At 38.1% G+C, this 26,418-nt stretch overlaps 2 protein-coding genes across 3 annotated transcripts in view; both read left to right on the top strand.

Annotated features, from left to right (window-relative positions):
* LOC115414752 (nesprin-1-like) overlaps positions 1–13,642 on the top strand; it is a 35,308-nt gene extending 21,666 nt beyond the window's left edge. For both annotated transcript variants that reach the window (XM_030128040.1, XM_030128039.1), the window contains exons 2-7: positions 766–827; positions 7,662–7,757; positions 9,011–9,094; positions 11,115–11,135; positions 11,393–11,484; positions 13,467–13,642. In XM_030128040.1, the coding sequence (XP_029983900.1) occupies positions 766–827; positions 7,662–7,757; positions 9,011–9,094; positions 11,115–11,135; positions 11,393–11,484; positions 13,467–13,479 (368 nt within the window). In that variant the 3' untranslated portion in view covers positions 13,480–13,642. The remainder of the gene's footprint in view (positions 1–765; positions 828–7,661; positions 7,758–9,010; positions 9,095–11,114; positions 11,136–11,392; positions 11,485–13,466) is intronic.
* Positions 13,643–26,151: 12,509 nt separating this feature from the next.
* The window catches only part of syne1a (spectrin repeat containing, nuclear envelope 1a), a 141,839-nt gene continuing 141,572 nt past the window's right edge, over positions 26,152–26,418 (top strand). The window contains exon 1 of the mRNA XM_030128026.1: positions 26,152–26,307. Within this exon, the coding sequence (XP_029983886.1) occupies positions 26,278–26,307 (30 nt within the window). The 5' untranslated portion in view covers positions 26,152–26,277. The remainder of the gene's footprint in view (positions 26,308–26,418) is intronic.

Here is a 26,418-nt window from a genome sequence, read left to right on the forward strand (position 1 = left end):
GGCGGCGTCTTAACGCGGAATGATTTTATAACGCAAAGGAGAAATCTTTGCGGAGTGTTGCCGTGTAAACGTACCCTAGTCACTGTGGTCTACACCACGCCTGAAGTCAGGAGATTGTTTCAAACGTCGGTGGAGTTATTTGATCCCTTTGTTTATTCCGCCTGCGCACGCGAGGGGGCGGGGACTAGATTTTCCGCTTCAGTCAGCGGGGCGTGGAGCTTGTTTATTTTCAGCTGACGAGTTACTTCTGCAGCCATTATTCTAGTCGCACGTATTAATTTTCGCTCATTTTTTTATTGGCGCACCGTGCGATCGTAATCTCAAAAACAGTCGCACTACCGAAATTCTCAGGCGCATGCGACCGTAATTCAGTCGCAGTCACGAGCCCTGCAAGCCCTGATATATTTTCTTAACCCTAATTAATTACTGTTGATGCCAAAATCTCAGCACAAAATAGTTCAGTAATGGGTATTATCTAACAAACATGGTTGAAAATGATTGGTTAAAACACTATAACATCAACAACATATGTAGTAATGTTTATATGAAGCATATTTTGAGATTCTACTTATCCTCGTAACATTTTCTTCTGGTGTCTGGGTTGGAGACATAGTAATAATATCAAAGTTAATTACAGTCACCATCCAGCTCTGGAAACCAAAATGAACTCTCCAAACAATAGACAATGAGAAGACTGTGTTTTAATCCCCTCTTTGTTTATTATTGCCTGTGACTGATAGTGATGCTTTGGGCTCTGATTTACAGATGAGCAGGAGGCAGTGCAGAAAAGGACATTCACTAAATGGATCAATTCCCACTTGGCAAAGGTAAGAGAGTCTGGCTTATTCTGAGTGTTGCTGCCAGCATTGTGTTTTCCCACACTGCAGGTGTTCGTGGAGTAAAAACTTCCTCTTTCCTGTTCTTTTTCCACTCTGAATCACTTTGCTCTTGTATACTCTATTCACTGTTCTGGCTGTGACATTTGCTCCATTTCCAAAACACTGGTCACGGGACTGACTGTTCCACCTAAGACCACACACACTCACTTTTAGTCGCATGCCTTTATTATCCCTTTTTGTTTTTTCCATCTCGTATAGCTAGTAGCAAGGATTTACTCTCAGTCTAATTATCATTTTCACATTACACAATTTACTACACAATATATCTGTCTCCTGCAAGCTACTGTCAGTAATTTAAGTCTTAGTAACCTCTAAGCTCTCTATCTCAATATTGGCTCATTTAGATTGGTCAGGATAAGAGTTTTTAGTCCGAGACTGAACCTCATTTGCTTCCTCAATGAGTGTGGACAACAGTATATCTGTAATTCATACTATAATCAGACGAGATGCAGCTGCATGTGCATCATATGTGTGTAATTATTGCATTAAACAGCATCAGGCTCCTCAATTTAACCCATTATTGCTCGAATAGTGTGGACAATGAAAATATGTCACAGTATAAAAAATTCAAGTGCAGATGCTCCACTCAAGGATTTGTATATATTACAACAGCTGTGGAGGCCACAGGACGCGGTGACGTGGAGCAGAAAATCCATTTGAAAAGCACTCAGAAGGGAATAAACATCGAAGTAATATTAAATATCAAGTATCAGGACCGTGCCACCAGAAAATTACTCATAGCCCAATATTTAAATGTCGTGAATTTTTAATAATGTTTAAGCACATAGTTTATTTATTAAGTCATTCTCATGCACAATAAAGCCATGACTTCCTTCATGGTCAAATAATCACACTAAAATGCTTGGACTGTTGAAATTTGGGTCAGGAAATGTCAGTATTATAGTGATATCAAGGAGGAATGTTGTAAAAAGTCTGTATTAGAACAGCACAATATGAACCAGCAGTCCAGCAATCCTTAAACTCGAGCCCTGTTAATGCCAAAAACACAAATAAATTGGTTTGACAGATCCTGGAAATTTCATTAAATTTGAGTTTAATTAACCGATTCATTTAATCAATAGGTTCATGATACCATCACAGCTCCATGGGAGGAGATAACGGTATTTGGACCTCACGTTTTTCTCTGTGGTTGATCAAATTAGTTGCTCTCCTTTCTCCTCGCCCATCATGAAACTGTTTACCCTTTCACCTGATGCCTGACGTTGCCATAGTGATGCTGATTGGCCTATATTTGTCTACAAAAATGTCTTTGGCATCACCGCTGCTTGGTGAATGTTCAGAGAGCTTTGTGACGAGCAGGGGCAAAAGTCAATACAGGAGGATCTGGAATAACGAGGGTGTATTCTGTGGAAAAGTAGACGTATGTAATGGCATCCTGTGACTTATCATACATCTATAAATACTCCACAAAGATCCATTTAAAGAGGCACATTCGGCCAAAAAATGAGAGACAGATAGACAGAGGGATAAGAGAGAAAGAAGAGGCTTTAACAGTTGGTTTAGCTTCACTCTCACAGGGATAGATCATGCCCTTGGCTATGCAGATGATTAGGCCACTCCAGTTATCACAGGTCTTTAATTCAGCGCCTAAAGGTATGTGATTAATCGTTAGGTGAGCTGAGACATGGCGTGAGGGCTTCCTTCCGCTCCTCCCCCACACTTTTCCACTCCACAGGTATAACAAAAGAAGTCTTATGAGCTCCGACAAAGAGTTTCTGTGAAAGAACTGGTAATTTATACAGAAGATTAATGACTTTCATTATTCAGAGCAGTTCATCAGATTAAGTCGCTGTGTTCAAACCAAACGTAGAAACTGTTGGAAGCCGGCAAAGCAGTACGAGCAAGTTGTTTCTCATATCTAAAGAGGGTTATATTAATATTGTGTGCCTCTAAATTTTGTCGACAAATTAATAGTTTGGTTGGGGCTTTCAAGTTGCACCCTGTGTGGCAGTGGAGTGACAGGGGGGAGAATTTGGCAAGCGGGTCCCAAGTTTCCATTTTGACAAATCCTTTCTGAGAAGGTTAAAGCTTAATTACAGAGTGGCCGATGCGAGGTCTCATCGTCTCAGGCGTTTTCCAGCTTTAGTGCAGCAATCAGTGAACCAAGTGTTCTTAGAGATTACAGTAAAGTGAATCTCCCCACTCCTCTCTCAGTGGTTAACTTCTCCACTCACCCCCACATCGTTCTTTCTTTTTTGGGGGGTTTGTGGGAGAGGGGAGATTGAGCGGATGACATGCCCCATGCACACTGTTGAAACCCAGAACATCACAGCACATGGTGTGTAGCTTCAGCAGCAACTCTGTTCTCTATTTCATCCATCTAACCACAGGTACAAAAATACTAAGTTATTCCGTTCAAGTCAAAGTAATATTATTGTAGTGAAAATGGAATTAAACCTATAGTATGTACAATTTTTGGATTAAAATTATGTACATTGAGGCCTGTGTTATGTATAGTCAAGAAAAAAATGATTAGACCATCAAAAGTCATCAAAAACAATGATTATGCAATCAAGTACTAACTCCTGTGTGTATCATGTGACTAAAACAGACAGAAAAGAAAACAGGGAATGCCTAAAAGCACTGTTTTTGTCAGTACGATGCCATAGCTATCGATGTAAGGACTGAAGTGATTTTGGTTATTATGAAGAAAACCATGGAAAGTGGCGAGATGTCAGCTCTTAAATTAAACTCTTATGAGCTATTTTTGTTGTTATCATTATATTTGTCCAAACAAATGTACCTTTAGTTGTACCAGGCATTAAAATGAACAAGAAATTGTAGAAAACAAGGGGTGGTTTAATGATTTTTTCCGCAACTGTATACTGTTGCCCATAAAATTAGAATAATTTTGTTTCCAGATACATTCCTCTTTTTAGTCTTATCTACACAAATCAGTAATCACCTTTGAGCAGGTGCAATGATCACATACTGAGTCTGTTACACTGTATATATCAAGAACATATCACATTGCCACAATCATGTCATGAGAAGAGGTAAAAAAAATATTGTATTCCAATTTCATGGGTAATAGTGTATTTAATTAAATAAATGTTTCCTGCAATATTTAAACCTGTAATCCCCCATATTAAGGTACTATTAATGATTGATTGATTGATTAATGATTGCAGCCATTTCGCTAAAATAAAATGATATAACATGAAAATATATAGCTAAATGTGACGTAACTGAAGTTTCATCATATCTGACTGCTGCTGCCAGCTCCTTTTGTGTTTTTTTTTTTTTTTTTGTTATGTTCAAAGACCCTTTCCATTTCTTCTTTGTTGGTGCTGTCTATACATTATATATTGTTTTGCCCCCTGACCTCTTCTCTTTGGTACAATTCCCTCATGGGAGAAAGAGGAGCTGAGCTAAGCATGGTGATGTACATGGAAGTGTATTTCTTTGACTTCTCCAAAAATAAAAGCTGTTGGTGTATTTCTAAAGAGAATACCAACATTGTTTGTTATCCCAGTCTCAATTCCATTTAGGAGCAAGAGTTACTGTGTAAAAAATCAAAATGAAAATCCCTTATTTTTTATGCTCATTTAAATTTGTTTTTATTAAATTGGAAGAAATATATATTTCTAAATTATCAGTAATCTGCATTTTCTGTCATTGTAAACTCACTGTCACAAATCGCAATATCATCCCCAATAGTCACAATACGACTTCAAATCAGGCAGGTGACATGTACTCAACTGAAAATACACACAAATGTACTTTGTTAATGTAAAGAGAATAACTGTAGTCCGTGACTTCCATCCTTGCACATACAGTACTGAGCAAAATCCTTTGTCCAACATTAGTTTGTTGATTTAGTAAAGTTTTATTGACCACACATGCATTTGGCAGTCTGTGTTAAGATCCCATCTGGATATACTGTATGTGAAGTATGTACAGCAGGAAAAACAAAGAAAAAAAATGTCAGGGAAAAAAAAAAAGCTTTTATAAACCAGAGTGCTCGTATTTAGGGTGGCCTCCCTTTGTTCTTAACATGCCTGACAATATCAGATTTATTGCATTAATTTTCTGATGTTTTATACTAGGTTTCATTCAATACATGGCAGATGTTTCTACTAGTTTGTGCTGCTTCTCGTCATGGGGTCAGGGGTCACACTAAATAGTGACTTTAATCTTTAGAACCCATTTTGTTCAGTTTTTAAAATGTCTTTTAAGGCTGTTCATATATTTCCTGTATTTTCTTGTATCTGACAAAAAGAGAATAACAAATAAATACGTATGATCAGTTCAATCCTGCAAAAACAACAAAGCTAGAGGTGGCCTAAGACTTTTGCACAGTACCATAACTATTGCTGTAACCTCTCATCTTTGCTGTTATTATAGCATCGTTGTTTTGTTTTTTGTGGTTTTAGTTCCCAGCATAGATCAGTAGCCAAAACTATATGCAGGGACTCCAATGTTTGACTTGCTTCACTCAAGAATTTGCTGAAAACTTACTGTGTCAAACTGATACAATAAGAGAGTACAATTGCATTTATGAAGCCCTCAAAAGACTTGCACAATAGGCTTCTTTCATCAGTTTTTTTTTTTTTTAGTACAGGGCGTATTGCAGTTCAGGATGAAGCCCTTCAGTTTCCTCTTTGTTTCCTCCCATCCCTCTGTCTTTCATGCTGTTGATCTTTTGGAATCCACCGAGTAGAGAGCACCAGGGGAATAACATGAGAGCACAGACAGACGCATATCCTCAAACTCCTCCGCTCACAATCAATTATCACCCAGACACTCATATGTAATTAGCTCATTAAGCCCTTGATTTATTTTTTTTTTCCTTTTTAGCTCGTGTCTGAGCAGAGGAAGCGATATTACTTTCTTATTTTGTAATTAGCCAGAAACGTCCTCATTAGCTTTGGGATTATAATGAACAAATAGGTAAATTTAACTTCAATTAGTTCATGGTGTAATTCATCCTTTTGCAAGTGTTTCTTCTGTCACTTTATGATACGGGCACAAGTGCTGTCTAAATATTCTAATATCCAAAGCCATAAAATGATATTAGAAGAGGAATTAGTGAGAAGAGCTACTGTATTTGCTAATTAATTCTGAAAGACGTGAGGTTAGTGTCCCTTCTCTCGCTGCCTGCAATCATCTTTTTTGCTGCCACTCTTTCTACTCAATTATACCCCTCTTGCATTCCCACTATGTTTTTTTTTTTCTCATTCACTTGCACGTGCTCACACACACTCACGCACACATCCCTTCTTCCGCCATTCGTCTCTTCTATCCTTCTCCTCACTCCATTCGCCGCTAATCTCCCTGTGAATGCTGCACTCATCTGCTTTCCCCCTCTAAACCTCCCCTCAGCCCCAGCATGTGACTGTGCTTTAAGAGAAATCCTTGATGTGGCGTCGGCGAGAAACAGAGATATGTGGATTTCCCTGAGTCTGGAAGTCTGTGTCAGGTCAGGGAAGAAAGTCAATGAGAAGTTTGAAATCATCAGCATATTTTAGGATTTGAGGACCCCATTCAGAGCCTGCTGAGCCTCTGCTTTTGGCTGACTCTGTCTGTCAATAACACACTGCACAGCCAAAACTCTTTTTGAGCTTCAAGTACCTTTTTCATGAGGATTTCCTTTATCCATGTTTCACAAGTTTAAATTAGCATCTCCCAGTGTAATATACTGTGTTTTTCATATTCTGGTGTCCATATAAACCCAACCACTTAGGGTGGGATAATATTTCTGAAAAACACGTCTTGCCTCATAGTTTCATGTACATTGCAACAGCTATTAAGACTAAAATCCCAAGTCTTTGCATTCCACGAAGACTGAGAAGCCTTTGTTTGGGTCCGTGGTATGCAACATTTATGTAAGAAAGGAGTTAACATTTGGTTTAATTAGCCAACAGACAATGAATATGGAGCTGGATATAAAAGCAAAATTTAATAGCAAACATAGTAAAATAAATAAAATTACGAAATGGTTTTAAGGATCCAGTGCCAGAACATGGATTTCTGTCCCCTCCTTTAGTGTGAACCATTAATATGTTATATTTTGTTTTCATCGTGCATGACTTGATAAATTTGTAGATAAGTGTGCCCTTTGAAAAAATGTTAAGGGTCTCCCTGGTTAAATGAAAGTTCAATTAATGTTGCATGATTTATTACATAAGCTACAAATATCTTCAAAACAAATGTTTAAAATTATGAATAAATACTAAAAACCATAATTTTTTCGTGTCCATACTTGTTATTGCTCCTTAAAATCATCAAAGGCCTTAACAGCCACCAGGGATTAAAAGCATCCACTGATTTAACATGTTTAACTACTTTTATACCAATAATCCTATCAATACATATAAGTAATCGAGGTAAAATACAGTTTATTAGCTTTTCAGTGACATCAAATATGATCCATTTGGATGTTCAGAGGCTCTGCAGTGAACATGGAAACACCATCATCTTCTGCAACATCAATTCTCCAATAAAATCCATATAATTTGACAAATGACTCATTGTAGACACTTGTTTTTATGTTCAGTTAATGATATAATTGGGTGAAAAAGTCATCTGATTTTCACTGAAAAATGCAAATTACAGTGGATAATATTATAATAAATGGTGATAAATCACTTAGGAAAGGTTAATTTGGAAGTCACCACAGAAGTAGTTCCAGGTATTTGAGGGTTAAATCGTTACCATTTTTCTTCTTTCAACGCTTTAAATGGTTCAGATCAAAACTTCCTTTTTCCAATAAGGCATTTGTGTTGTTTGTCATTGCAGCGCGTCCCCCCTCTGGTTGTGACAGACCTGTTCGAGGACATCAAGGATGGTGTGATGCTGTTGGCCCTGCTGGAAGTCCTTTCTGGACAGAAACTGGTGAGTCTCATGGCCACTTCTACAGCATGTGATTTGGCGATGGACTTCAAACACTTCATATCCTCTGATCTCGGCGGATTAAATTTTAACTTGATCACGTTGCGCTGACTGGTCAAATACTGTAACAAAGAAATTCGGTTACTGTTTATTTTCATAGTAACAGTCAATGTCGGTACATTAAGTGTCTCTGACAGTCTCAAAGGAACGATGGAGTGCATGTGAAATGAGCATTGTTACTTGAAAATGCTCATTGATCTGCTTTATTAGGATGTTGGAAGTGAACAGAAAAGCCCTGATTAACAAGGACACGTCAGAACTCACAAACACACACACACATACACACACATAGCACAGACAAAGACAGCTTAAGGATCTTACTTGGCCAATATTGCCTTAGGTCTAAGCTGTCCGTCTCCTATTGATTTGACTGTGGACTCTTTGTTTTTTTTTTGTTTTTATACTTCATTGCTGTTTCCATATTGCATGTCTGAGTCTATTTTTTTACTTTAAAAAAAAAATGTCTCTGTGTAAATGCCAAAAATTCCAGAGCAGATAGTATTTAGAGGACAGTACATCATATCACAGCACATGGTTGTAACTTCAGCAACAGCTCTGTTCTCTATTTCATCCATCTAACCATAGGTATAAAAATACTAAGTTATTCCATTCAAGTAAAAGTAATATGATTGTAGTGAAAATGGAATTAAACCCATAGTATGTACAATTTTTTGATTAAAATTATGTACATTGAGGCCTGTGTTATATACAGCTGCAGAAAAAAATATTAGACCATTAAAAATCATCAGAAACAATGGTTATGCAATCAAGTACTAACTCCTGTGTGTATCATGTGACTAAAACAGACAGAAAAGAAAACATGAAATGCCTAAAAGCATTGTTTTTGGCAGTACAATGCCTTAGCTATTGATGTAAGAACTGAAGTGATTTTGGTTATTATGAGGAAAACCATGGAAAATGGCTAGATATCAGCTCTGAAATTAAACTCTTATGAGCTATTTTTGTTGTTATCATTATATTTGTCCAAACAAATGTACCTTTAGTTGTATCAGGCATTAAAATGAACAAGAAATTGTAGAAAACAAGGGTGGTCTAATAATTTTTTCTGTGACTGTAACTTATCTGTTGTACAAAGCATCATTTTATTTTATCCTCACTGTCTATTTCTTCCTCTTTCTATCCTCTGTCTTTTTTTCTTCACAACCATCCCCATTGTTCTCCCTTTTTTCTTCCAGCCATGTGAGCAGGGCAAGAAGCAAAAGCGGATCCACTGGGTCGCCAACATCGGTACAGCTCTCAACTTCCTTGAGGGTAGAAAGGTAAGAGTTCAGCGCCATCTTTTTATGTTTTTTTTTTTTTTCTTTTTTTTTTTTTTTAACCCCTACTGCTGCTCCCCCTTCATTCTACTGCTGCCCTGTGGGTGCAAACATTGCATCCTGACCTTATGTGACCTGCTTCCCCTTTCTCCTCTCATCTCCCCATCCCATTTCCCTCATTCGTCCTCATACCTATACGCTCATTGTCTCAATAGCTATATGAAAGACTGCAGGGGTTTTGTAGTAAATAAAAATACAAACACATTCTTTAATATACCTCGGCATGTTTTGGTTTCCTCTTGCGTATCTGTTGATTTACTGTAACTTCAATATAATACCACAAATATTCATAGCTCCATCGCTCCTTGCAGAAATATGTCCAAAACTCTGAACAATCATCAGCTGTTCCTGCTAAAGATTAGTAAAGCATACTCAAAGCTTCCCCCAGTTCGTCCTTGGATATACATAAATAAAGCCATAAGCATGAGCCGGTGTCTACAGGGATGTTGATTTGTCTTCCTCGAGTGTGACAGGGTTAAACCATAAATCCTATACCGGTAATCTTCAGTCATGAGATGAGACGGCAGTGGGCACTCTATTATATATGTGTATGTGTGTAGAAAATTAAATGTAAATATGCTCTGTGTGTAAAAATCTGATGCGTGTCTAGACTATATTTACGCTTTTGCCTCAGAGGTTCAGTTGCTTTATGTCTGGTACGTTTCTGTCTGATTTCTGTGTCACTGAAAACATAGCTCGCAGTTGCATCCTGTTGGCCATTTAATCAGTCATATTTGTAAAACGTCAAATTTAACATGTTATGTATTTATTAAACATAACAGGGCTGAAGTGTAATGTCAACTAGACATCAACAGTTATTTTTAACCTGTGTAAATTGACAGAAAATAGTGTAAACATGACATCTGCTAATTTTAATGTGAACTGGGTGCTTGTTAGCATCTCGTCAAGGCTCCACAGTCCTGTTATCCAATAAAAAATACTGTCTTGCGGGGTTAGAAACAGTAAAAATGATCAAATCTGTCCCTTTTTGTAAGAATGTGCTCCAAAATTCCATCCATGTTCATGATGTTTTGACCAAATTTCACAATGGTTTAGTGTTTTTAAGACAGATGGATGATATGTAGTTTTATTGAATTTTTTTTTGTTCCACTTTTACTCACATATTTCCCTCTTCTTAGAAATGGTTTCTATTCTATTTTATTCAATTGCCTTTTAAAGCACTTTGTTACTTCGCTTTAGAAAAGTGCTGTATAAGTAGGTATCTACTTTTACCTACTTGTTTTTTCCTCCTCTTGCTTTTTCCTGTTATGTTACTGCACAGCCCTAATGGAGTATATGTTCACTTTTCTAAAGATAGCAACAGTAAACAATAGAAGTGTCAATTTATTACCAAAGTTGTCGGTTGTAATTTCATATATTGAATGCACATCTATGTTGTGTTTGCATGCTAGTGTGAGACCAAAACACTTCATCGTCATCCATCTCAGCTTCACTCAGCTGTGTTGAGGATCCAGGATGACCTGCTGTTTTCTAATATAAAACCATGTATTGCATGTATTCTTATCAGGCACTATCCCCTGCTGCCCCTGTCTGCCCTCAATCTCCTCTTCCATGCTTGTTCGTGTGTTCAGAGTGGCATGTATTACCATATGATGACCTGTTGTGCCTCAGCGCCTCAGTAATATAACCCTGTGTGTGATAATATGGAGTACTTTATCAACATAGAGCCTTTTTCTCTGCCTCTTCATGCTCATCTCTGCCTCGCTCTCTCGCCTCTCTCTCTGTCCATCTCTGCTGGATATAATCCCTGTTGCCTGCGTAGTGATGATAGATCTCTCCTCTCATCCAAACACTCAAGTTATCTCACCTCAGAGATGCTAGACGCTGTATCTGCCATCTCACAGTAAATGAGGCATCCCCTTCCAATCAAACACATCTACAGTATCTATAAATATGTCCCCTCTCTCTTCTCCCCCTCTGATTCTGTTTTATCTGCTTCCAGTCTGCCTACAGAGGATCTCCGGTCAGTATTCATAACTGCTGCACTGGTTTACACCGGACACAGGATAGATAATGTCATGATAGGATTATCTGCATCCAGTCGTGTTGAGGGTTATTCATATATATTGTTCATCATGTGCAAACATACAGTGTGTATGAGACTGAATTACAAAACTGTGTACTTAATCCATATGTATGAGATTAAAGAGAGGAAATTGGAATTGATTGTAAACCGAAGTGATGGCCTGTTATAATCCTGGTTGTTTTGTGTTGACACAGATCAAACTAGTCAACATCAACTCCACAGACATTGTGGATGGAAGACCATCGATTGTACTGGGGTTGATGTGGACAATCACTCTATTTTCCAGGTGACTGTCTTTTCTTCTTTCTTTCTTTCTTCTTCTTTCTTTCTTTCTTCTTTCTTTCTTTTCTTTCTTTCTTTCTTTCTTTCTTCTTTCTTTCTTTCTTTCTTTCTTTCTTCTTCTTTCTTTCTTCCTTCCTTCCTCCTTAATGTAATCTGTTTTGAATGGATTTCAATGGGGAAAGTGGCTCAAGTTCAGCGGATAACAACTATTTTGTGAAAACCGTTCATTTCATACAATCACACAACATCTGTCATGACTTTTAACACCTTATCCATAGACTAGCAATATACAAGGCCACCTGAAAAGATCTAACATCAATAAAATTATCATTTTGTGAGCTAAGTGAGAGTTTGAGGTGTTGGAGCAGGAACTCTACTCTGTCATGAAGCTTAACAGTGGACCAAACATATAGTACGTACAATTTCATATCTCGTTTCTTCTTTATATCATCCAAACTGAAGGTTGAAATAACCAAAATCACAAACGTGATTTATCTCCTCTATCACACCCAAAAAAATCCTTCTTTGACTGAGACCAATTGACCTATACATTAGGAGAACATTCAGCGATGTCAGGGAAACGGATTCTATAGGCTCATATGTAATACATGTGATTGAAGCTTAAACTAATTAGCAACAGATTAGCTGTTACACTGTATCATTCTAGGTGAGTTTGCACCGCTTTTCTATCACAGGGTCAGAGGTCACTCAAATAGTGACTTTAACATTTAGATCCCATTATTTAAGTTTATTGGGTTTTTGTAAGTTCTGCACATATTACCTGTATTTTCTTGGGCTATGTGAAGAAAAGAGAAGAGGAAAATAATATATATGCTCATTTCAAACCTGCTAAAACAACAAACCTAGCGGTGGCTACAGACCTTTTGCCAGTCCTGTATAAATGAAGTGAAACAACAGAACAAAAGCTTGGTTATTCCCCCCATATCTGACTCTCAGGCACTTAATTAACTGCAAATAGCCACATACATACATCCATGTCCATATAATGCTTTATCTTTAAGAAATTAGCTTCCAAAAGCCTAAATTAATAAGATATTGTAAAAGGGAGGACATTAGTGAAGCAGAAGAACTTGAAAGTATTTTCTCATAGGTCCCTAAACACTTAGCAATTTCAACTGAACAAAATTCTACCATGGAAAAACCAGTCTTCAAATGCGCTGACACTGAAACAAGCAGCTGCTTCCTCAGCATCCTCAGACACACAGATCAACAAGAACTCAATGAAAACACTGCAGTTTCTTAGCAACATCAGCACATACACAATCTGGCAAACGTGAAATTAAATAAAGGAAATGTACAACTCAGTAAATGTACTATTCCTTTACTGACAGATTGATGTATTTTATTTCATAATGATGTTTATGGATTTTCTGACTGGTGAATTTGCAGGAAAAACACTCAGACACTGAGAAGTAAATTATGGTTTGGATGGCAATAAATCTCTGCCTGTACATACTGTGAATCAGGAACATTTAGATGAATAAATGGTTATAAAAATGTCTTCTCTACGAACATACTTCTACACAGGCTAGCATAATACAATTGTTTTTTGAGGCAGTGCACTCATCAGTTTAATTATTACAGAATAACCTAGATTGTATATCTGCTCAATTATGCTGTGGAACAAACATGACTCAGATCCTGAGCTCTTACACCCACCCAGCAGACACAACACTTGAGTCAATGAGTGCAACATAAATAAACAAAACACTATTTTATAAATACAGGAGGAGAAGCTGTGGAGGTGGAGGAGAGGATTTTTAGGTGTGTAGCTGGCCAGTTTAGGAGTAATGGGGTGACCAAAGAGCATGTTGAATGAATAAGCAGATATGAAGTTGGAGTTGTGATCGATCATACAGACAGGGACTTGTTTCTTAATCTGACTCTGTACCTGATTCAATTACCATGAAGCTCCTTGAAAATTATTCAGAGTAGGTATTTATAAGTGTCTTCTATTTCCTATAGATTGAGGAGCTAACCAGTAGCCTACCAGCACTTTCAGGCCCTATCCAGCAGCACTTCCTCATTGGACAGTTCCACCAGCAGCACTGACACCACCAGCCCACCTGTCAAAAGGAAGCCCCTCCCTCCTGTGCAGGGCGGAGCAGAAAGGCCCTATTGAGATGGGTCCAGCAGACCGCCACCAAGTACGTAACGTCCCTTAGCATAAAAACACACCTTTAAGTGAATCTGAAGATGGTTTTATGAAAGGAGTTTTAGACTAGACATTAGTTTAAAAAGGAGATCCCCAAGGCTCAGTTTTGGATCCACTGCTATTCGCTGTGTAACTGCATACTTTTATGCTGATGACACAATCTGAAAGAGGTAATCTTGACCTGGATCAAACTGAACCACACTTGTTCAGTGTGAAAATGTTTTTTGGATGTTATAGCTTCAGGTTACAGAAAGCTATCATCACCAAAATCCTTTTCTGACTAAAACACCTACATAAGTGATAAGATCAGCTGCATTACAGTGTATATTAAAGTACAACAGACACGTGTAGACATCTTTCTGGAGATATGATGATAGTTCAGTAAAAGCTTTAGTGAATGTCTGTCTTTATTAAACCAGAGCATAGGTGATAAAAATTTCCTACCTGTCTTTAGGCCCAATTATTACACTTTTTAAATGTTTTGGATGTAATAATGTTCTGTCCTCTGTAGACGTCTGGGGATTGAGGTGAAGGACTTTGGCCCTAGCTGGCGCACAGGTTTAGCATTCTTTGCGGTTATTCACTCCCTTCGGCCCAACCTTGTCGATATGGAGCGTATATGGAGGCGGCCCAACCATGAAAATCTGCAGGAGGCCTTTTTATTGGCAGAGACTGAGTTGGGCATTCCTCAGCTTCTTGACCCAGAAGGTAAATAACATTCCTTAGAACAGAAATTTTTGTGGATTGTAAGTAGATAAAACTGTAACAATCTGATTTGCAAAGAATCTTTATAGAGACCCAATAACCAGCCACATTCTCCCAACACCATGGGATACATTTACCCTTGGGTTAGCCTTGATTTTCCACTTCTGTACATGAATGAAAAACAAATAGCCTTTATGTCAGTCACTCACTCATTATGAGGATGCTTCTCATAGTCTAGAGGTTACTTATGGAATACAGACACACAATAACAGTATAATGATTGGTATTTATTCAGATTTTGCCCCTCTGTGACGCAGTCTAACACCATCTGTGGCCCTTTCATGCCTGCCTTCAGAATGAACTCTGACAAATCAAGCTTGACATCAGTATAATTAAGGTCCATTAGGCCATGGAATTCAGCGTGGAGCAACCTTCAAACTTGGACACTGATCTGAAGCACAGAAGGTTGTTTCCATTTCTACAGGACAAGTCTGTTCCTGAACAGATATAAATCAAGCGTGATCTTGATAAAAAAGACAAAGACAATGGCTTGAATTTTGTCTGATAATTTTGAAACATTGTCTTATCAGGGTGACTTGGTTTTCTCCTCAGATGTTGACGTAGACAAGCCAGACGAGAAATCCATCATGACATACGTCGCCCAGTTTCTGAAGCATCATCCCGACCAAAAGCAGAGCGACTCAGAAGGACAGCCAGAAGACGAGGTAACAGCTGTCAGATTCATCTCATTTTTGACACGCCTTTCACTTTCCTCTCTCTCTTTCTGCATCCCACATGTTTTGTCTTTCTCTTCAGATGTCACAGTTAGTGTGTCAACCCTCAGCCGTGACATATTATAGATTGACAACATTTTGTCTTTGTTTAGCTAGTGTTAAAGGTTTGTTTTCTGCTTGTTTTAGCCTATTTTCTTCGTGGGTGGGATTTCTTTCAAAGACAGAGCAGTTGCAGAAAACTCACTGACAAATTTAGTTAATGTTGCTAAAATATTCTGATGGTGTAACCTCCACCTATCTGCTATTCAGAACAGCTTAAACGAGCAGTAATGTCAGGTCAGGCAGTGTCTTGTGTGTTGTTTTATGTCTTTCGTTTATGCACATCTCTCTGTCTTCGTATCTCTCCTTGTCTTTTTTTCCTCTGTGGTGTTATTGTGTGGTGACTGCTTTCCTCTGGTTGTTGTGCTGGTCTCTGTCCCACAGCATGGCCTTACTCCTCGCCATATAGAGGAAATGTTGGAGGTAGGTTTATGTAGCAACTTAAGGTCCCAGGGGCAGGTTTTCCATCATTTTCTGCACTCCCAATGCAATTAGCACCCATGCACATACACAGTTTCCATATAAATTTGATTAATTTTTATTTTTCTAGCTCTTCTATCGAATTACAGTACAGTATCGCTGTCTGCTATTCGGTGTATCAGAGAGATTAAACATTGTTTTTCTGTCAAAATAGTGCCTATATGCTAATATATGCTCTTTATCTTACCTGATGTGATATTCCTGCCGCAGGGTTTCTGTACCGTGATAACAAAAGGAAGTCCGGTATAATAAGATGTGATATTACCATTTATTAATGTTACCACCTAGCGCTACTGCTCCTTTTTTCCCATTAGCATGACAATGAAAGCCTCTGGCATTGGCAGTGTGCATTGACACAGCGTATTTGATAGAATGCTTGTGAATAAAGGTTTCCTGTTTTTAAGGTTAACAGTGTTGGAAGCAATGATGTGCTGGAAAGCTCTGCAAAACACTTGCTTTCTGTGTCGCACTGTGTGTTGTTGTTTCACAGAACTAAATAGGCATTTTGTGGTTGATGCATTTTTCACTTGCTTTGTTGTGGGATGATAGTTTAGGACATTGATTATATTTAATATGCTTCTTTGTTCACTGAATGGTGGTCAATTGGCCCAAATCCAAGAGAGACATTTGGTTTTTAATTAAATACAGAGTAAAATAGACTTTTTTTAATGAAACACAGATGTATTTTGTCTTGTAGCCCTTCAGTCTGACATGAATGACCAGATATGTAATTAGGTTTAACATTAGCACTGCCAACAAGTCAAATTTACCCGTGGCTACTCAATTGTGCATCACACCCATTGGGTCAAATTTACCCCTGTAGAAATGCATTTATTTTTGCAGCATTTTACATTAAATCTTTTAGGTTTTAGGCAACAGTATTTATTTTTATATGATCTGAAAGATGTATCAAGTAATTTGTGACAGTTTGCAATGAAAAAGAAACAGAAATATGTAGGTATGCCCATTTTTACTTTTATGTAGACTGATTTTCTACCAAAGTCTATGGAAAGTGCATTTTTAAAGCATTTTTAAAGATACAGTAATTAGAAAACATGACCAAAACACCTATGATTGTTAAACAAACACCTGTTTTGACTGAGTCATTCTTTAGAGAAGGGAATGACTTGATGCAATAACAAAGGACATTTTTGTGGAGTATGAATGATGCATGGGTAAATCTGACCATTTTGGACATTTTAGGAATGTAGCAACCTCTTGCAGCTGTAATGTTAAATGTTTATTAAAAAAATGGTTTTTCATCACACCATCACACAGATTATGCTGTGTCTAATGGAGCTTCTTGCCTCACTCACTACCTTAAAGCCCTAATACGTAACAGTTCCACATTGAAATATGTAGAAATGACTAATTCTATGTTCTATACTTTGTTGACTTGTGTAGTTGCATCAAATGTTGCAACAAATGTTCATATACAGAGTACAGTGCATCATTTCATTCATTGTATCAGTTTTATTTGATCACCTGTCAATGTTTATCATAGTTCCTCTACTAATGTAAATGCTAATACAATGTACAGCTGTTTAATCAGAATAAAACAGTATTATTTGACTACACACACATATATATATATATATATATATATATATATATATATATATATATATATATATATATATATATATATATATATATATATATATATATATATATATACATATATATATATATATATATATATATCAACCAACATAACATGACTAAAACATAATACACTGGCCTGATCTGTGAACATGATGTTGGCCATCACATTAATTTACAGCAACATTGAAAACTAACCTAATTCAATGAGAATTAGTCCTACACCTTTCAGTTCAGTTATGATTTCCAGACCAAAATGCCTTTGGATAAGCATTTATAGACCTACAACCAATGAGAACAACAAACATAGGGCACTGAGTCAGCTGGTAAAACATAAAATTTTCAACACATCATTCAATCCAGTGAAGGCTTTCAGTGCAATTGCTTGTTCTTTTAGAGCAGATATAAGCATCGAGGCAGCCATCTTGGTTATGGTCAGTCACTCATTATATTAAAACAATTTCAAAGGATGTATTTTGATTCCATATCAGATTGTCTCAGCCCAAACTAGTTTGGGTAGACACAAGTTTCAGTGGAGTCAGTGATCTGATCTGGTTGTGATACGCTAGAGCATTTTTTTGTGGTTCCCATTGTTTCCGCCACTGTTCCATGTCTTCTACTATGACTTGTATAGTTATTTTAATTGAGAGGCCCTTGCTGAGAGAAATACCCCACTATTTTAAATGTATGTTTTTCTAAATTTAATAAATGTAATATATGCATTCACACGATATTTAAACTGAATTATATTCTCACTTTGAGGAAAGGTATAATATTGAGTACATTTTAGTATGTAATAGACTGCTCACTATTTGATTTAGTGAAATCTATTTTCACATTTTAAGCCGTCAAAAGGAATAAAGTTTGAGACTGGGCTCCCTTCAGGATCCAGTATGAAGGAAAAATCTGAATAGTCTGAGGCTGAACACCTCTCAGACTGAATAGACTACCACACAAGCTTTTGAGCAGCATAGTATTATCGTCATGGTTACTTAAAATCCATTGAAATGTTAGTAGGGGGTCTTAGACAAAGTACTCTGTTTAAGCTGAGTGTTTTTGGCAGCTGTGGGTTTTTGACGTTTTGTCCTACAGGGAGACACAGAGGATTAGGAAAACACATGTTTAACAGTACACGCTCTGCCCCCTCGTTCACTCTTTTCCTCCATTCTTTAATCAATCCCTCAAACGTCTCGCTGGTAAATGTTTTTTTCTCCGTTTCCCCTTTTTTTCTTAAACCCGTCCCTCCTCGCATGCTCTGTCTTTTCTTTGTTTTTCATTTCCCCTTTGCACTTCCCAATTTCCACGTCCATCTCCCCTACCCAACCCTCCCACCCTTCCATTTTGCACCCCTCCATGGCTCCTCTATCCTGGCCTCCTAGAGAGAACAACGAAAGAGCCTGAGGGAGCTCAAGATGTGGCTCGACCAGCTGGAGAGAGACGCGATACAGGCCCAAGAGACTGAGGGCAATCTCGCTCAGCAGTACCAGGTTAGTGTGTCTGTCTGACTCGGTCTATGGGGCTTAGACTGGGCACACTGGGCACAGACGCTCCTATTATTAGCTTAATCAGTGGCATTACACTGTAGGGATCAGACAGCAGCAGTCATATTTTCAGTCAATCTGGCTTATTCCACCAAGCCCCGGGATACATTCCATATTCAGCAGCATGTGGGATATCCCTATTTTCATTTCACATTTTTGGAGAAAGCCTGAGAATATAAAGCCAGGGACAGGGATAGCATTCACAGACCATTAGGCTCAGCTTCAATGAGTGTCTGAGGAGGAGGCACCTGCAGGGAGAAGGTGTGACCTCTGACATCTCTGTACTGTAACATCAAGATTTTACACAGAGTTTCACGTGACGATTTCACTTTTTTTGTCTTAGTTGTTCAAGGGTATGCATGTTCAGTTGGAGATGAGGAGGAAGCAGGTGGAGGGAGCTTTACAGTCCACTCAGAAGGACGGGATGCTGACTGTGGATCAGGCTCTAGTCAAACAGGCCTGGGAAAGAGCCTCCAACAAGGTGAGCAAAACAGGAAGGCATTGTTCTCATTGTCATTGTCATTATTGATTATTGTATTATAAAGGTTGCAGTAATGACACCACAGTGGTAAGACACAGTTGACAGTCAATTGTGGATCAATTATTGAGGATCCACTTCGGTCAAGTTAGAGAATAAGGCAAAAAAAAGGTAAACAAGTGGTGCCAGGCACAACAAACCCTGCTCCTCGCACGTATTGTAGCTTATTTTGGCATCGATCCAGCTGATGTCATCATGTCTGTGCATGTGGTGATGTCAGCATGTCAATTGTTTCTATATATGTGCCAAGTTTGAAGTAAATTGAAACAAAATTGATGTTGTTATGGACATTTGAAATTTCGCCCATTATAAGTAAATGGGAGAAAAAAAGATTTAAAAAATTTGTAAAAAAAAAAGTGAACTTTGACGTACTTTTCCCAAAATGTAATCAGATTTATTCTGGGTCACTGATAATCTGTAAACCAAATTTGGCATGAATTCAACCAATAATTTTGCTGCTAAAGTGTTAACAAACAAGCCAGACCAAAAACAATACCTTTTGCCTCTCCTTCAGGGGGCGGGGTAATAAAGGACATCCCCTGCACACTTTCCTACCAAAGTTTTGACTCTTTGCTTAAGTAAAGCAATGGCTGATGAAGCAATTGGTATTTTTTATGTACATAGAGTATATGACATATGTTTGTGTGGCTAGATGAAGATGTACATATTAGTGGGTTTTGTTTCTCTTTATCATCTTTTTGTTCAGTTGTTAAGTGTTAGAGTGCTCGTTGGGATGGGTTTATGTTTGTTTCTGTTATTTGTGTTTGGAAAAACCTTAAAAGACTAAGAAGAAAAAAAAAAGGACATCATCTCAACATCTGCAAAATATCTGTTGTTTGAGAAGTTTAACATCCAGGCACTTATTTAAGTCTGAGTAAATTAAGTTGGAGGAAATGTGTTGTGATGGTTTCAAGTTGTCTCATTGTACTTGTTTTTGTATGTTCAAGCCCAATTGGCACCAAAATATCTGTGTTGCCTGAAGCTTAAACTGAGATTTTAGGTGAGATTATAACAAAGGAATGCTAGTGGAGGGGATTTTGTTGCGTTGCCACTTTGGAGCTTTCATTGCAACACCAAAAGGGGTTTTCTGGTTTGCAATGAGCTGAACACTGAGGCTTCGTTTGACTCCTCAGTAATTTTATAATATTGTCTTCGTCCTAGCTCCTGGACTGGCATCTGCAGCTGGACAGGTCTCTGCCATCTCCTCTGGATATGGTGGGAACATGGCTGCACCAGGCTGAAGGAGCTCTGCGACAGGAGATCAGTGTGCAGCAGGCACATGACGAGACGGCAAGCATTGTTCACAGAGCTCTGGAGCAGCACAAGGTCAGCATGGGGATACACACTGCAGATCCTAAGCACTGTCAACAAAAGCAGGGCAACATTCATGGTTTTGTATTCATGCATTGTCTCCATTTACTCTGTGTAGGATGTGCTGAAGAGCCTGGAGAGTCACCGGCAGGTCTTTCAAAGGATCCATAAAGATAGAAGTGTTGACGGGGTCCCTGTGCCTCCAGATCAGCTCCAAGACATGGCTGAAAGGTATGAAGAACAAGGAATCTCAATAATCTCAATAAAAAATGATAGTCCAATGTATAAAATCTAAGACCAGATAAGTCGTCTCTTTATTTCATTTGTAGTAATTTGACACAATTTTGTATTCTGCTCTTCTTTTGAAATAGTTTAATACCCGTGCTGGTTTGTGTATTTTAAACCAAGGTCTTCAGTAGTATTCTTTTAATACAGCCTTTTAAAACAGATACTATTCAATCAATTCTATACAAAAAACTAACTATAACGGGGCAGTGCATTACAAACGGGTCTCTCATGTAGCGAGAATGAATGCTGTTACTAAAGCAAGAGTCTCCTTTCACTACAGCCATATCTACACCGTGTATATCATCTCAAGAATCATCAGTATTTACTAAATAAAATGACAAAAACATAATTAAAATACGTTATACTCACCAAAACTGCGGCCTATTTTTTAGTATGTCTGCTTCCAAATAGTTTCTCCTCGACCAATTATGTGTAGGGAAAATGGCTATTAAATCTAAACCAATATATTTTAGTTTATGTAAATCACTACAGATGCAATTTGCTAATTGAGTTTGCTCTGCCTTGTAAGCTCTTTGACCGTCCAATCAAATGACATAAAAATGCAGACATGATTGTACGCCTGCTAGATCACCCTGAGTGGCCAACGTGAAGTCTGATTAATTAAAGCAACAGGTTCATTGTCATTTATTTGAAGCTCCAGAGGCTGCACTGTTGATTCTAAAGGCCTCAAGGCAGATTTCTTTTACCTGGCAACACATGATGGTGAAATGTCATTGGACGAACGCTCTAACATACACATAGACTACTGGAAGCAGTGCAACCAAGAGAAAAGCTACAAAACAAAGAAAATAGACTATTGGGAATAAATTAATGCATCTTCATGGAACAAATATAAAAATGTAGGGTGGAAATGTAGGTCAGTGATTCTGATACTTTAAGCCAACAGAGAAGGTCTTGCTGGCCCTAATGGATCATCACTGTCTAACATAAAAGATGTATTTTTATACTGTGAACAGATCTGTTACTAGGTTTCTGATGCAATATGTCGCCATACTGTCAAGCAAAATAGTATGTTTTTTAGGACAGTGAGGAAAGCTGTCATAATGGTGGCTTTATGTGTCAGCTATGTTAACGGGTATTATCTTCATTTCCTGTCACAGTTAAGGTTGTTTCTGTAGTCTTTGGTTGCTACACTAGAGTGGGAAAATTTGAATAAGAGCATTTCTGTTTGCCTGTTGGGACTTAAAACACAAAACAAAATTGCTGCCACTGATAAGAGATAATAACACTATTGCAAAACATAATATCACAGCACTCAAGTGTATTGATATGGTCATACACCCTTACTAATATCATGTATCAACTCTTTTTTTTTAGGATGAACTTTGTCTCTACATCCTCCAGCGTCCATCTGGCTAAAATGGAATTCCTGGAGAACCAGCACCAAATGCAGGCTTTTCTCACAATAGCCGAGTCCAGGCTTAAATCCTGGATCATTAAATATGGACGACAAGAGTCTGTGGAACTGATGCTCCATAACTATGTTGTAAGTTCAACATCTGATTTACCCCATACCCATCATGTCCTAAAATATTAACTGAATCTAATGAGCTGAAAAAAGTAGCTAAACATATTTTAATGATTTGGATATAAATGTGAATTACACACAAAAATTTTTAGGACTATTTGTAATACCTTATAATAGTATCATTACTAGGACTTTACTTCAGTGTGTCTATGAATTGTGCTTTCATCAGGTGTTTGTGGAGAAACAGCATTTCTTTGAAAACTATGAGGCATTGTTCCAGTCGCTGAAACGTGCGGGCGAGGCTTATGTCAACGTTGACAGCTCAGGTGAGAATAAATGGAGTAAAGTGACTTGAAAATCATCAAACTGCACTCTCTTACAGTATATGAAGTTGGAGTAAGTGATGCTAATATAACACACAAACCCTCACAGGCCACTGCGCTTGTGCATCATCCTGGTTCTGTAAATTGGAATAAAAAACAAAAACAAAGGCACAGAGTTGATGTTTACATTGACAGTAGTGTTTGATTTAGTTTAATTCATAGTATTTTACTGAAGTGGCATTTGATTTTAGTCATTAAGTAATTTAAACTGCAGTTCTTGATAGATTTTTAGCATCATTGGGCTGAAATTCCATAATTACCTTTCAGCATGTAATTCAAACAGCTGTTATTACTGATTACTGGTCTTTTCATTTGGACTGAGAGGAGAGAGCTGCAGAGGGAAGGCGCATATTTTTAAATTTTTTTTCGTACGCATTTTTTGCCACTGCAGTGTAAAACTGTGATAGATTAGCAAAGCATTTCTATTAAAATTCCAAATATTTATACTTATATTCTCCATCTATTAAAATGTTTCCTTTCCTACCACATAAAGAGTCCTGACTGTATCTACCCTTTCCAAATCCAAATAGTTATTATTACTTTTTTATTTGTTGAGGAAAATGTCAACAATTTTTGTAGTTTGTTTTATCATCACATTTTTGTCAATGAAAAGAGGCCTCCTGTTTCTTACTGGCGGTTCTTTTGTTCATGCACAACTGATGGAAGGGTGCATTTAGAAACAATCATTCTCATGAATCACTTACTCCACCTTTAATAAATTGAATTTTATTCATAAAATCAGAGATTCACCTCACAGGGCTTTTGTCTGTACATTATACAACACCCTCTGTCTTTTAACCTATTGTCTGAGTGAAGAAAAAAAATCTCCCATATCTGTTTTAACGATGTGTAAAATTTTCCACATATAATATGTATCTATTAAAGATCTGATATAATTCCAGTATTAATCTAACCAGGAACATGCCTTCTGTCTGACAGCAAATATGTCATTATATCTCAACTTTACTTTCCCTGTCAAGTCAACAACTCAATAACTGATCAGACTCCCCCTTCCAGCAGCTCAGTCTGCTCCTGTCTGGTTTCACAGTTTGGTAGAGGGGAGAGTCTGCAGGCTACAGCTAAATGAGGTTCCTCTACTCTCAGTTCTCAGTGGGGAATACGACCCCATTTGCTAGTTAGGGGCTGCTCCACTTCTGCAGGTCTCTGGGCGCAAACCGAACAAGCTTGTTGGTTTCATTAAGTTTCCGGGTTGCTCTGCTTTAGGGTATGCAGAACAGAGACTCGCGGTGGGGTGGGAAATCAGGGCATCTGAGGCCCGACTGGTCGACCCCATGAATAAAGTACCCCCCCCTTACCACCATACCTTTGTGATCCCAGCTGACAATTTGCACATTGGACACATTGAATCCTTTGTAAAGCTGACAGGTGAATAAAGACTTGATCGGGCATTTTCAGCTGTTTTGAATAGACCTCACGTTCGCACTTATTTGGGTTTACATCTGACTAACCACAGTTTTTCTGTTGTAAGGATTTGTGATGCAGGAGGCTTTGTACCAAAAATTGGAGCACAAAAGCTGTGATAATTCATCTTCTCAAGTTTTTGAGGTCAGATATGTGTCTGTGGAAGCATGTAGCTCTATCAGCTGTTATATGCTGTCCTCCTGGTGTTTTATGTTTGTGCACCATCTGCTCTGTGTCCCCATTGGATCTTGACAGAGATTGACAAGCATTGTCTAAATAAAGCTGATCAGTTTGTGTGACAGCATGAGTAGAAATATTGACATATTGCTCTTGCTGTGATTAACATTAGTGATATTACTGTCTACAGAGTGAGGCGCAAAGTCCTGTAAATATTTTCATTAAACTTGGTGGAAGGGTGAGACACAGGTCAAGAATGAGCACCTTAAATGTTAGAGCAGCATCAAAAAAGGGTGGCGTCTGGTGGAGATGTTTTTCAATCTCTATTTTAACCCAAGAACCCCAGGTTGATTTAGAGCAGTTATGATTAAACGAGTGAAATAAACCCACATTATCTAGCTTTCCTCGATTAACATATCTATGTTGTATATTGTCTTAACTTGCATAATATCAGATTTCTTGAAAAAGGGATATTTAATCTCAAGATCTTCATTGTTAAATAATGGTTAAATTAATGGTGAAACAGTGGTTAGCACTGTTACCTTAATGCTAGAAGGTTCTGGGTTCGATTGCAGTGCCAGTCAGCGTGGAAACTGTGTGGAGTTTGCATGTTCTCCCTTTGTCTGCATGGGTTCTCTCTGGGTACTTTGGCTTGCTCCCATCTGTATACGTCAACCCTGTGATGAACTGGCAACTCGTTCAAATTCTACCCCATTTTCACGAATTATAAACTGGGTTAGGTGGCAAAATGAATGAATAAGATAAATAACATTTTATTGCCGAAGGTAGTAACAGAGGCGCTGGATCTGCAATGTGCAGCAGTTGACATTGTCTACTGTTGTGTTGATATGATATCTGTTAATTACAGTAGAAAATATATTACAGCAGTAATCCATTACCAACCAGCCACCAGTACCAGCTGACAAAAAGAAAAACAGTTTTTCATTATTCTTGTGGTTTAATAATAGTGTGGAACCAGAGTGGTTTATTGGCCTTGGTTCTGCCCTTTCAGCTGTTGATGTGTAAGTGTTTTTCTTTCAGTGGATGAAGGAGAGCTGGGGGTTCGTAGGTTCATTCGGGAGGTGGTGACCCAGTGGAGGAGTCTGTCCATGGAGGTGCGCAGTGTACGGAGCATGCTTGAGGAGGTGCTGTCCAACTGGGAGAGGTACAGCTCCACCGTGGCCTCCTTACAGGCCTGGCTGGAGGATGCAGAGGCAGCTCTGAGCCAGCCAGAAAACACAAAACGGGTAAGGATGTGTCTCCGTCTAGGAAACCAGACCATGTGCATCACTGCTTTCTGTGCACAGATTGAGAGACCACTCATAGCTGATGTATTTTAACTCAAATAGCACAGAAACGTAGGTCTACATCAGATCAATTTCAAGCATTTAGACCTCTAAGTGGATTCCTATTAACAATCTCCACTCAAGTACCAAATGATCTCCATGACTTACAACAAGCCGCTAAGGATATTCCAGTTGTCATATTGCCATGGTTACCTCAGATTCACATCCCCACCAAGGATTAGACAGCTAATTACCCCCGTTTTTATTGTCCCTTCTTTGTTTCTTTCTTTGGTTCCTTTTCTTTGTTCGTGTTGATTAGGTGTCTTTGTTTCTTTTCTTTTCACCCTGTTTCTTTGTGTCGATCTTTTGTTACTATAATTTCTCTCTGTCTCTGCCTCAGCGTATTTTTTAACAAGTCCGTTACTCTTCTAGGAATTTTTCAGGAATCTCAGCCACTGGATGGAGCAGCATGCGGTTATGAACGATGCAGGGAATTTTCTTATTGAAACCTGTGATGAAACCGTGTCACTTGATCTCAAGCAACAGCTGCTTCTTCTAAATGGACGATGGAGGGACCTTTCCTCAAAGTCAAACAAGTAAAAACACCCTATGATTAAAATATGTCACAAAGATGCAGTATTTAATATTTTTATTTTTAGCTTGATGTCTACCATTAAGCATATTTTGGAATTAGTTTCCCCAGTTGG

The sequence above is a fragment of the Sphaeramia orbicularis genome, chromosome 24, assembly GCF_902148855.1.
Source record: "Sphaeramia orbicularis chromosome 24, fSphaOr1.1, whole genome shotgun sequence".
Taxonomy (NCBI): Eukaryota; Metazoa; Chordata; class Actinopteri; order Kurtiformes; family Apogonidae; genus Sphaeramia; species Sphaeramia orbicularis.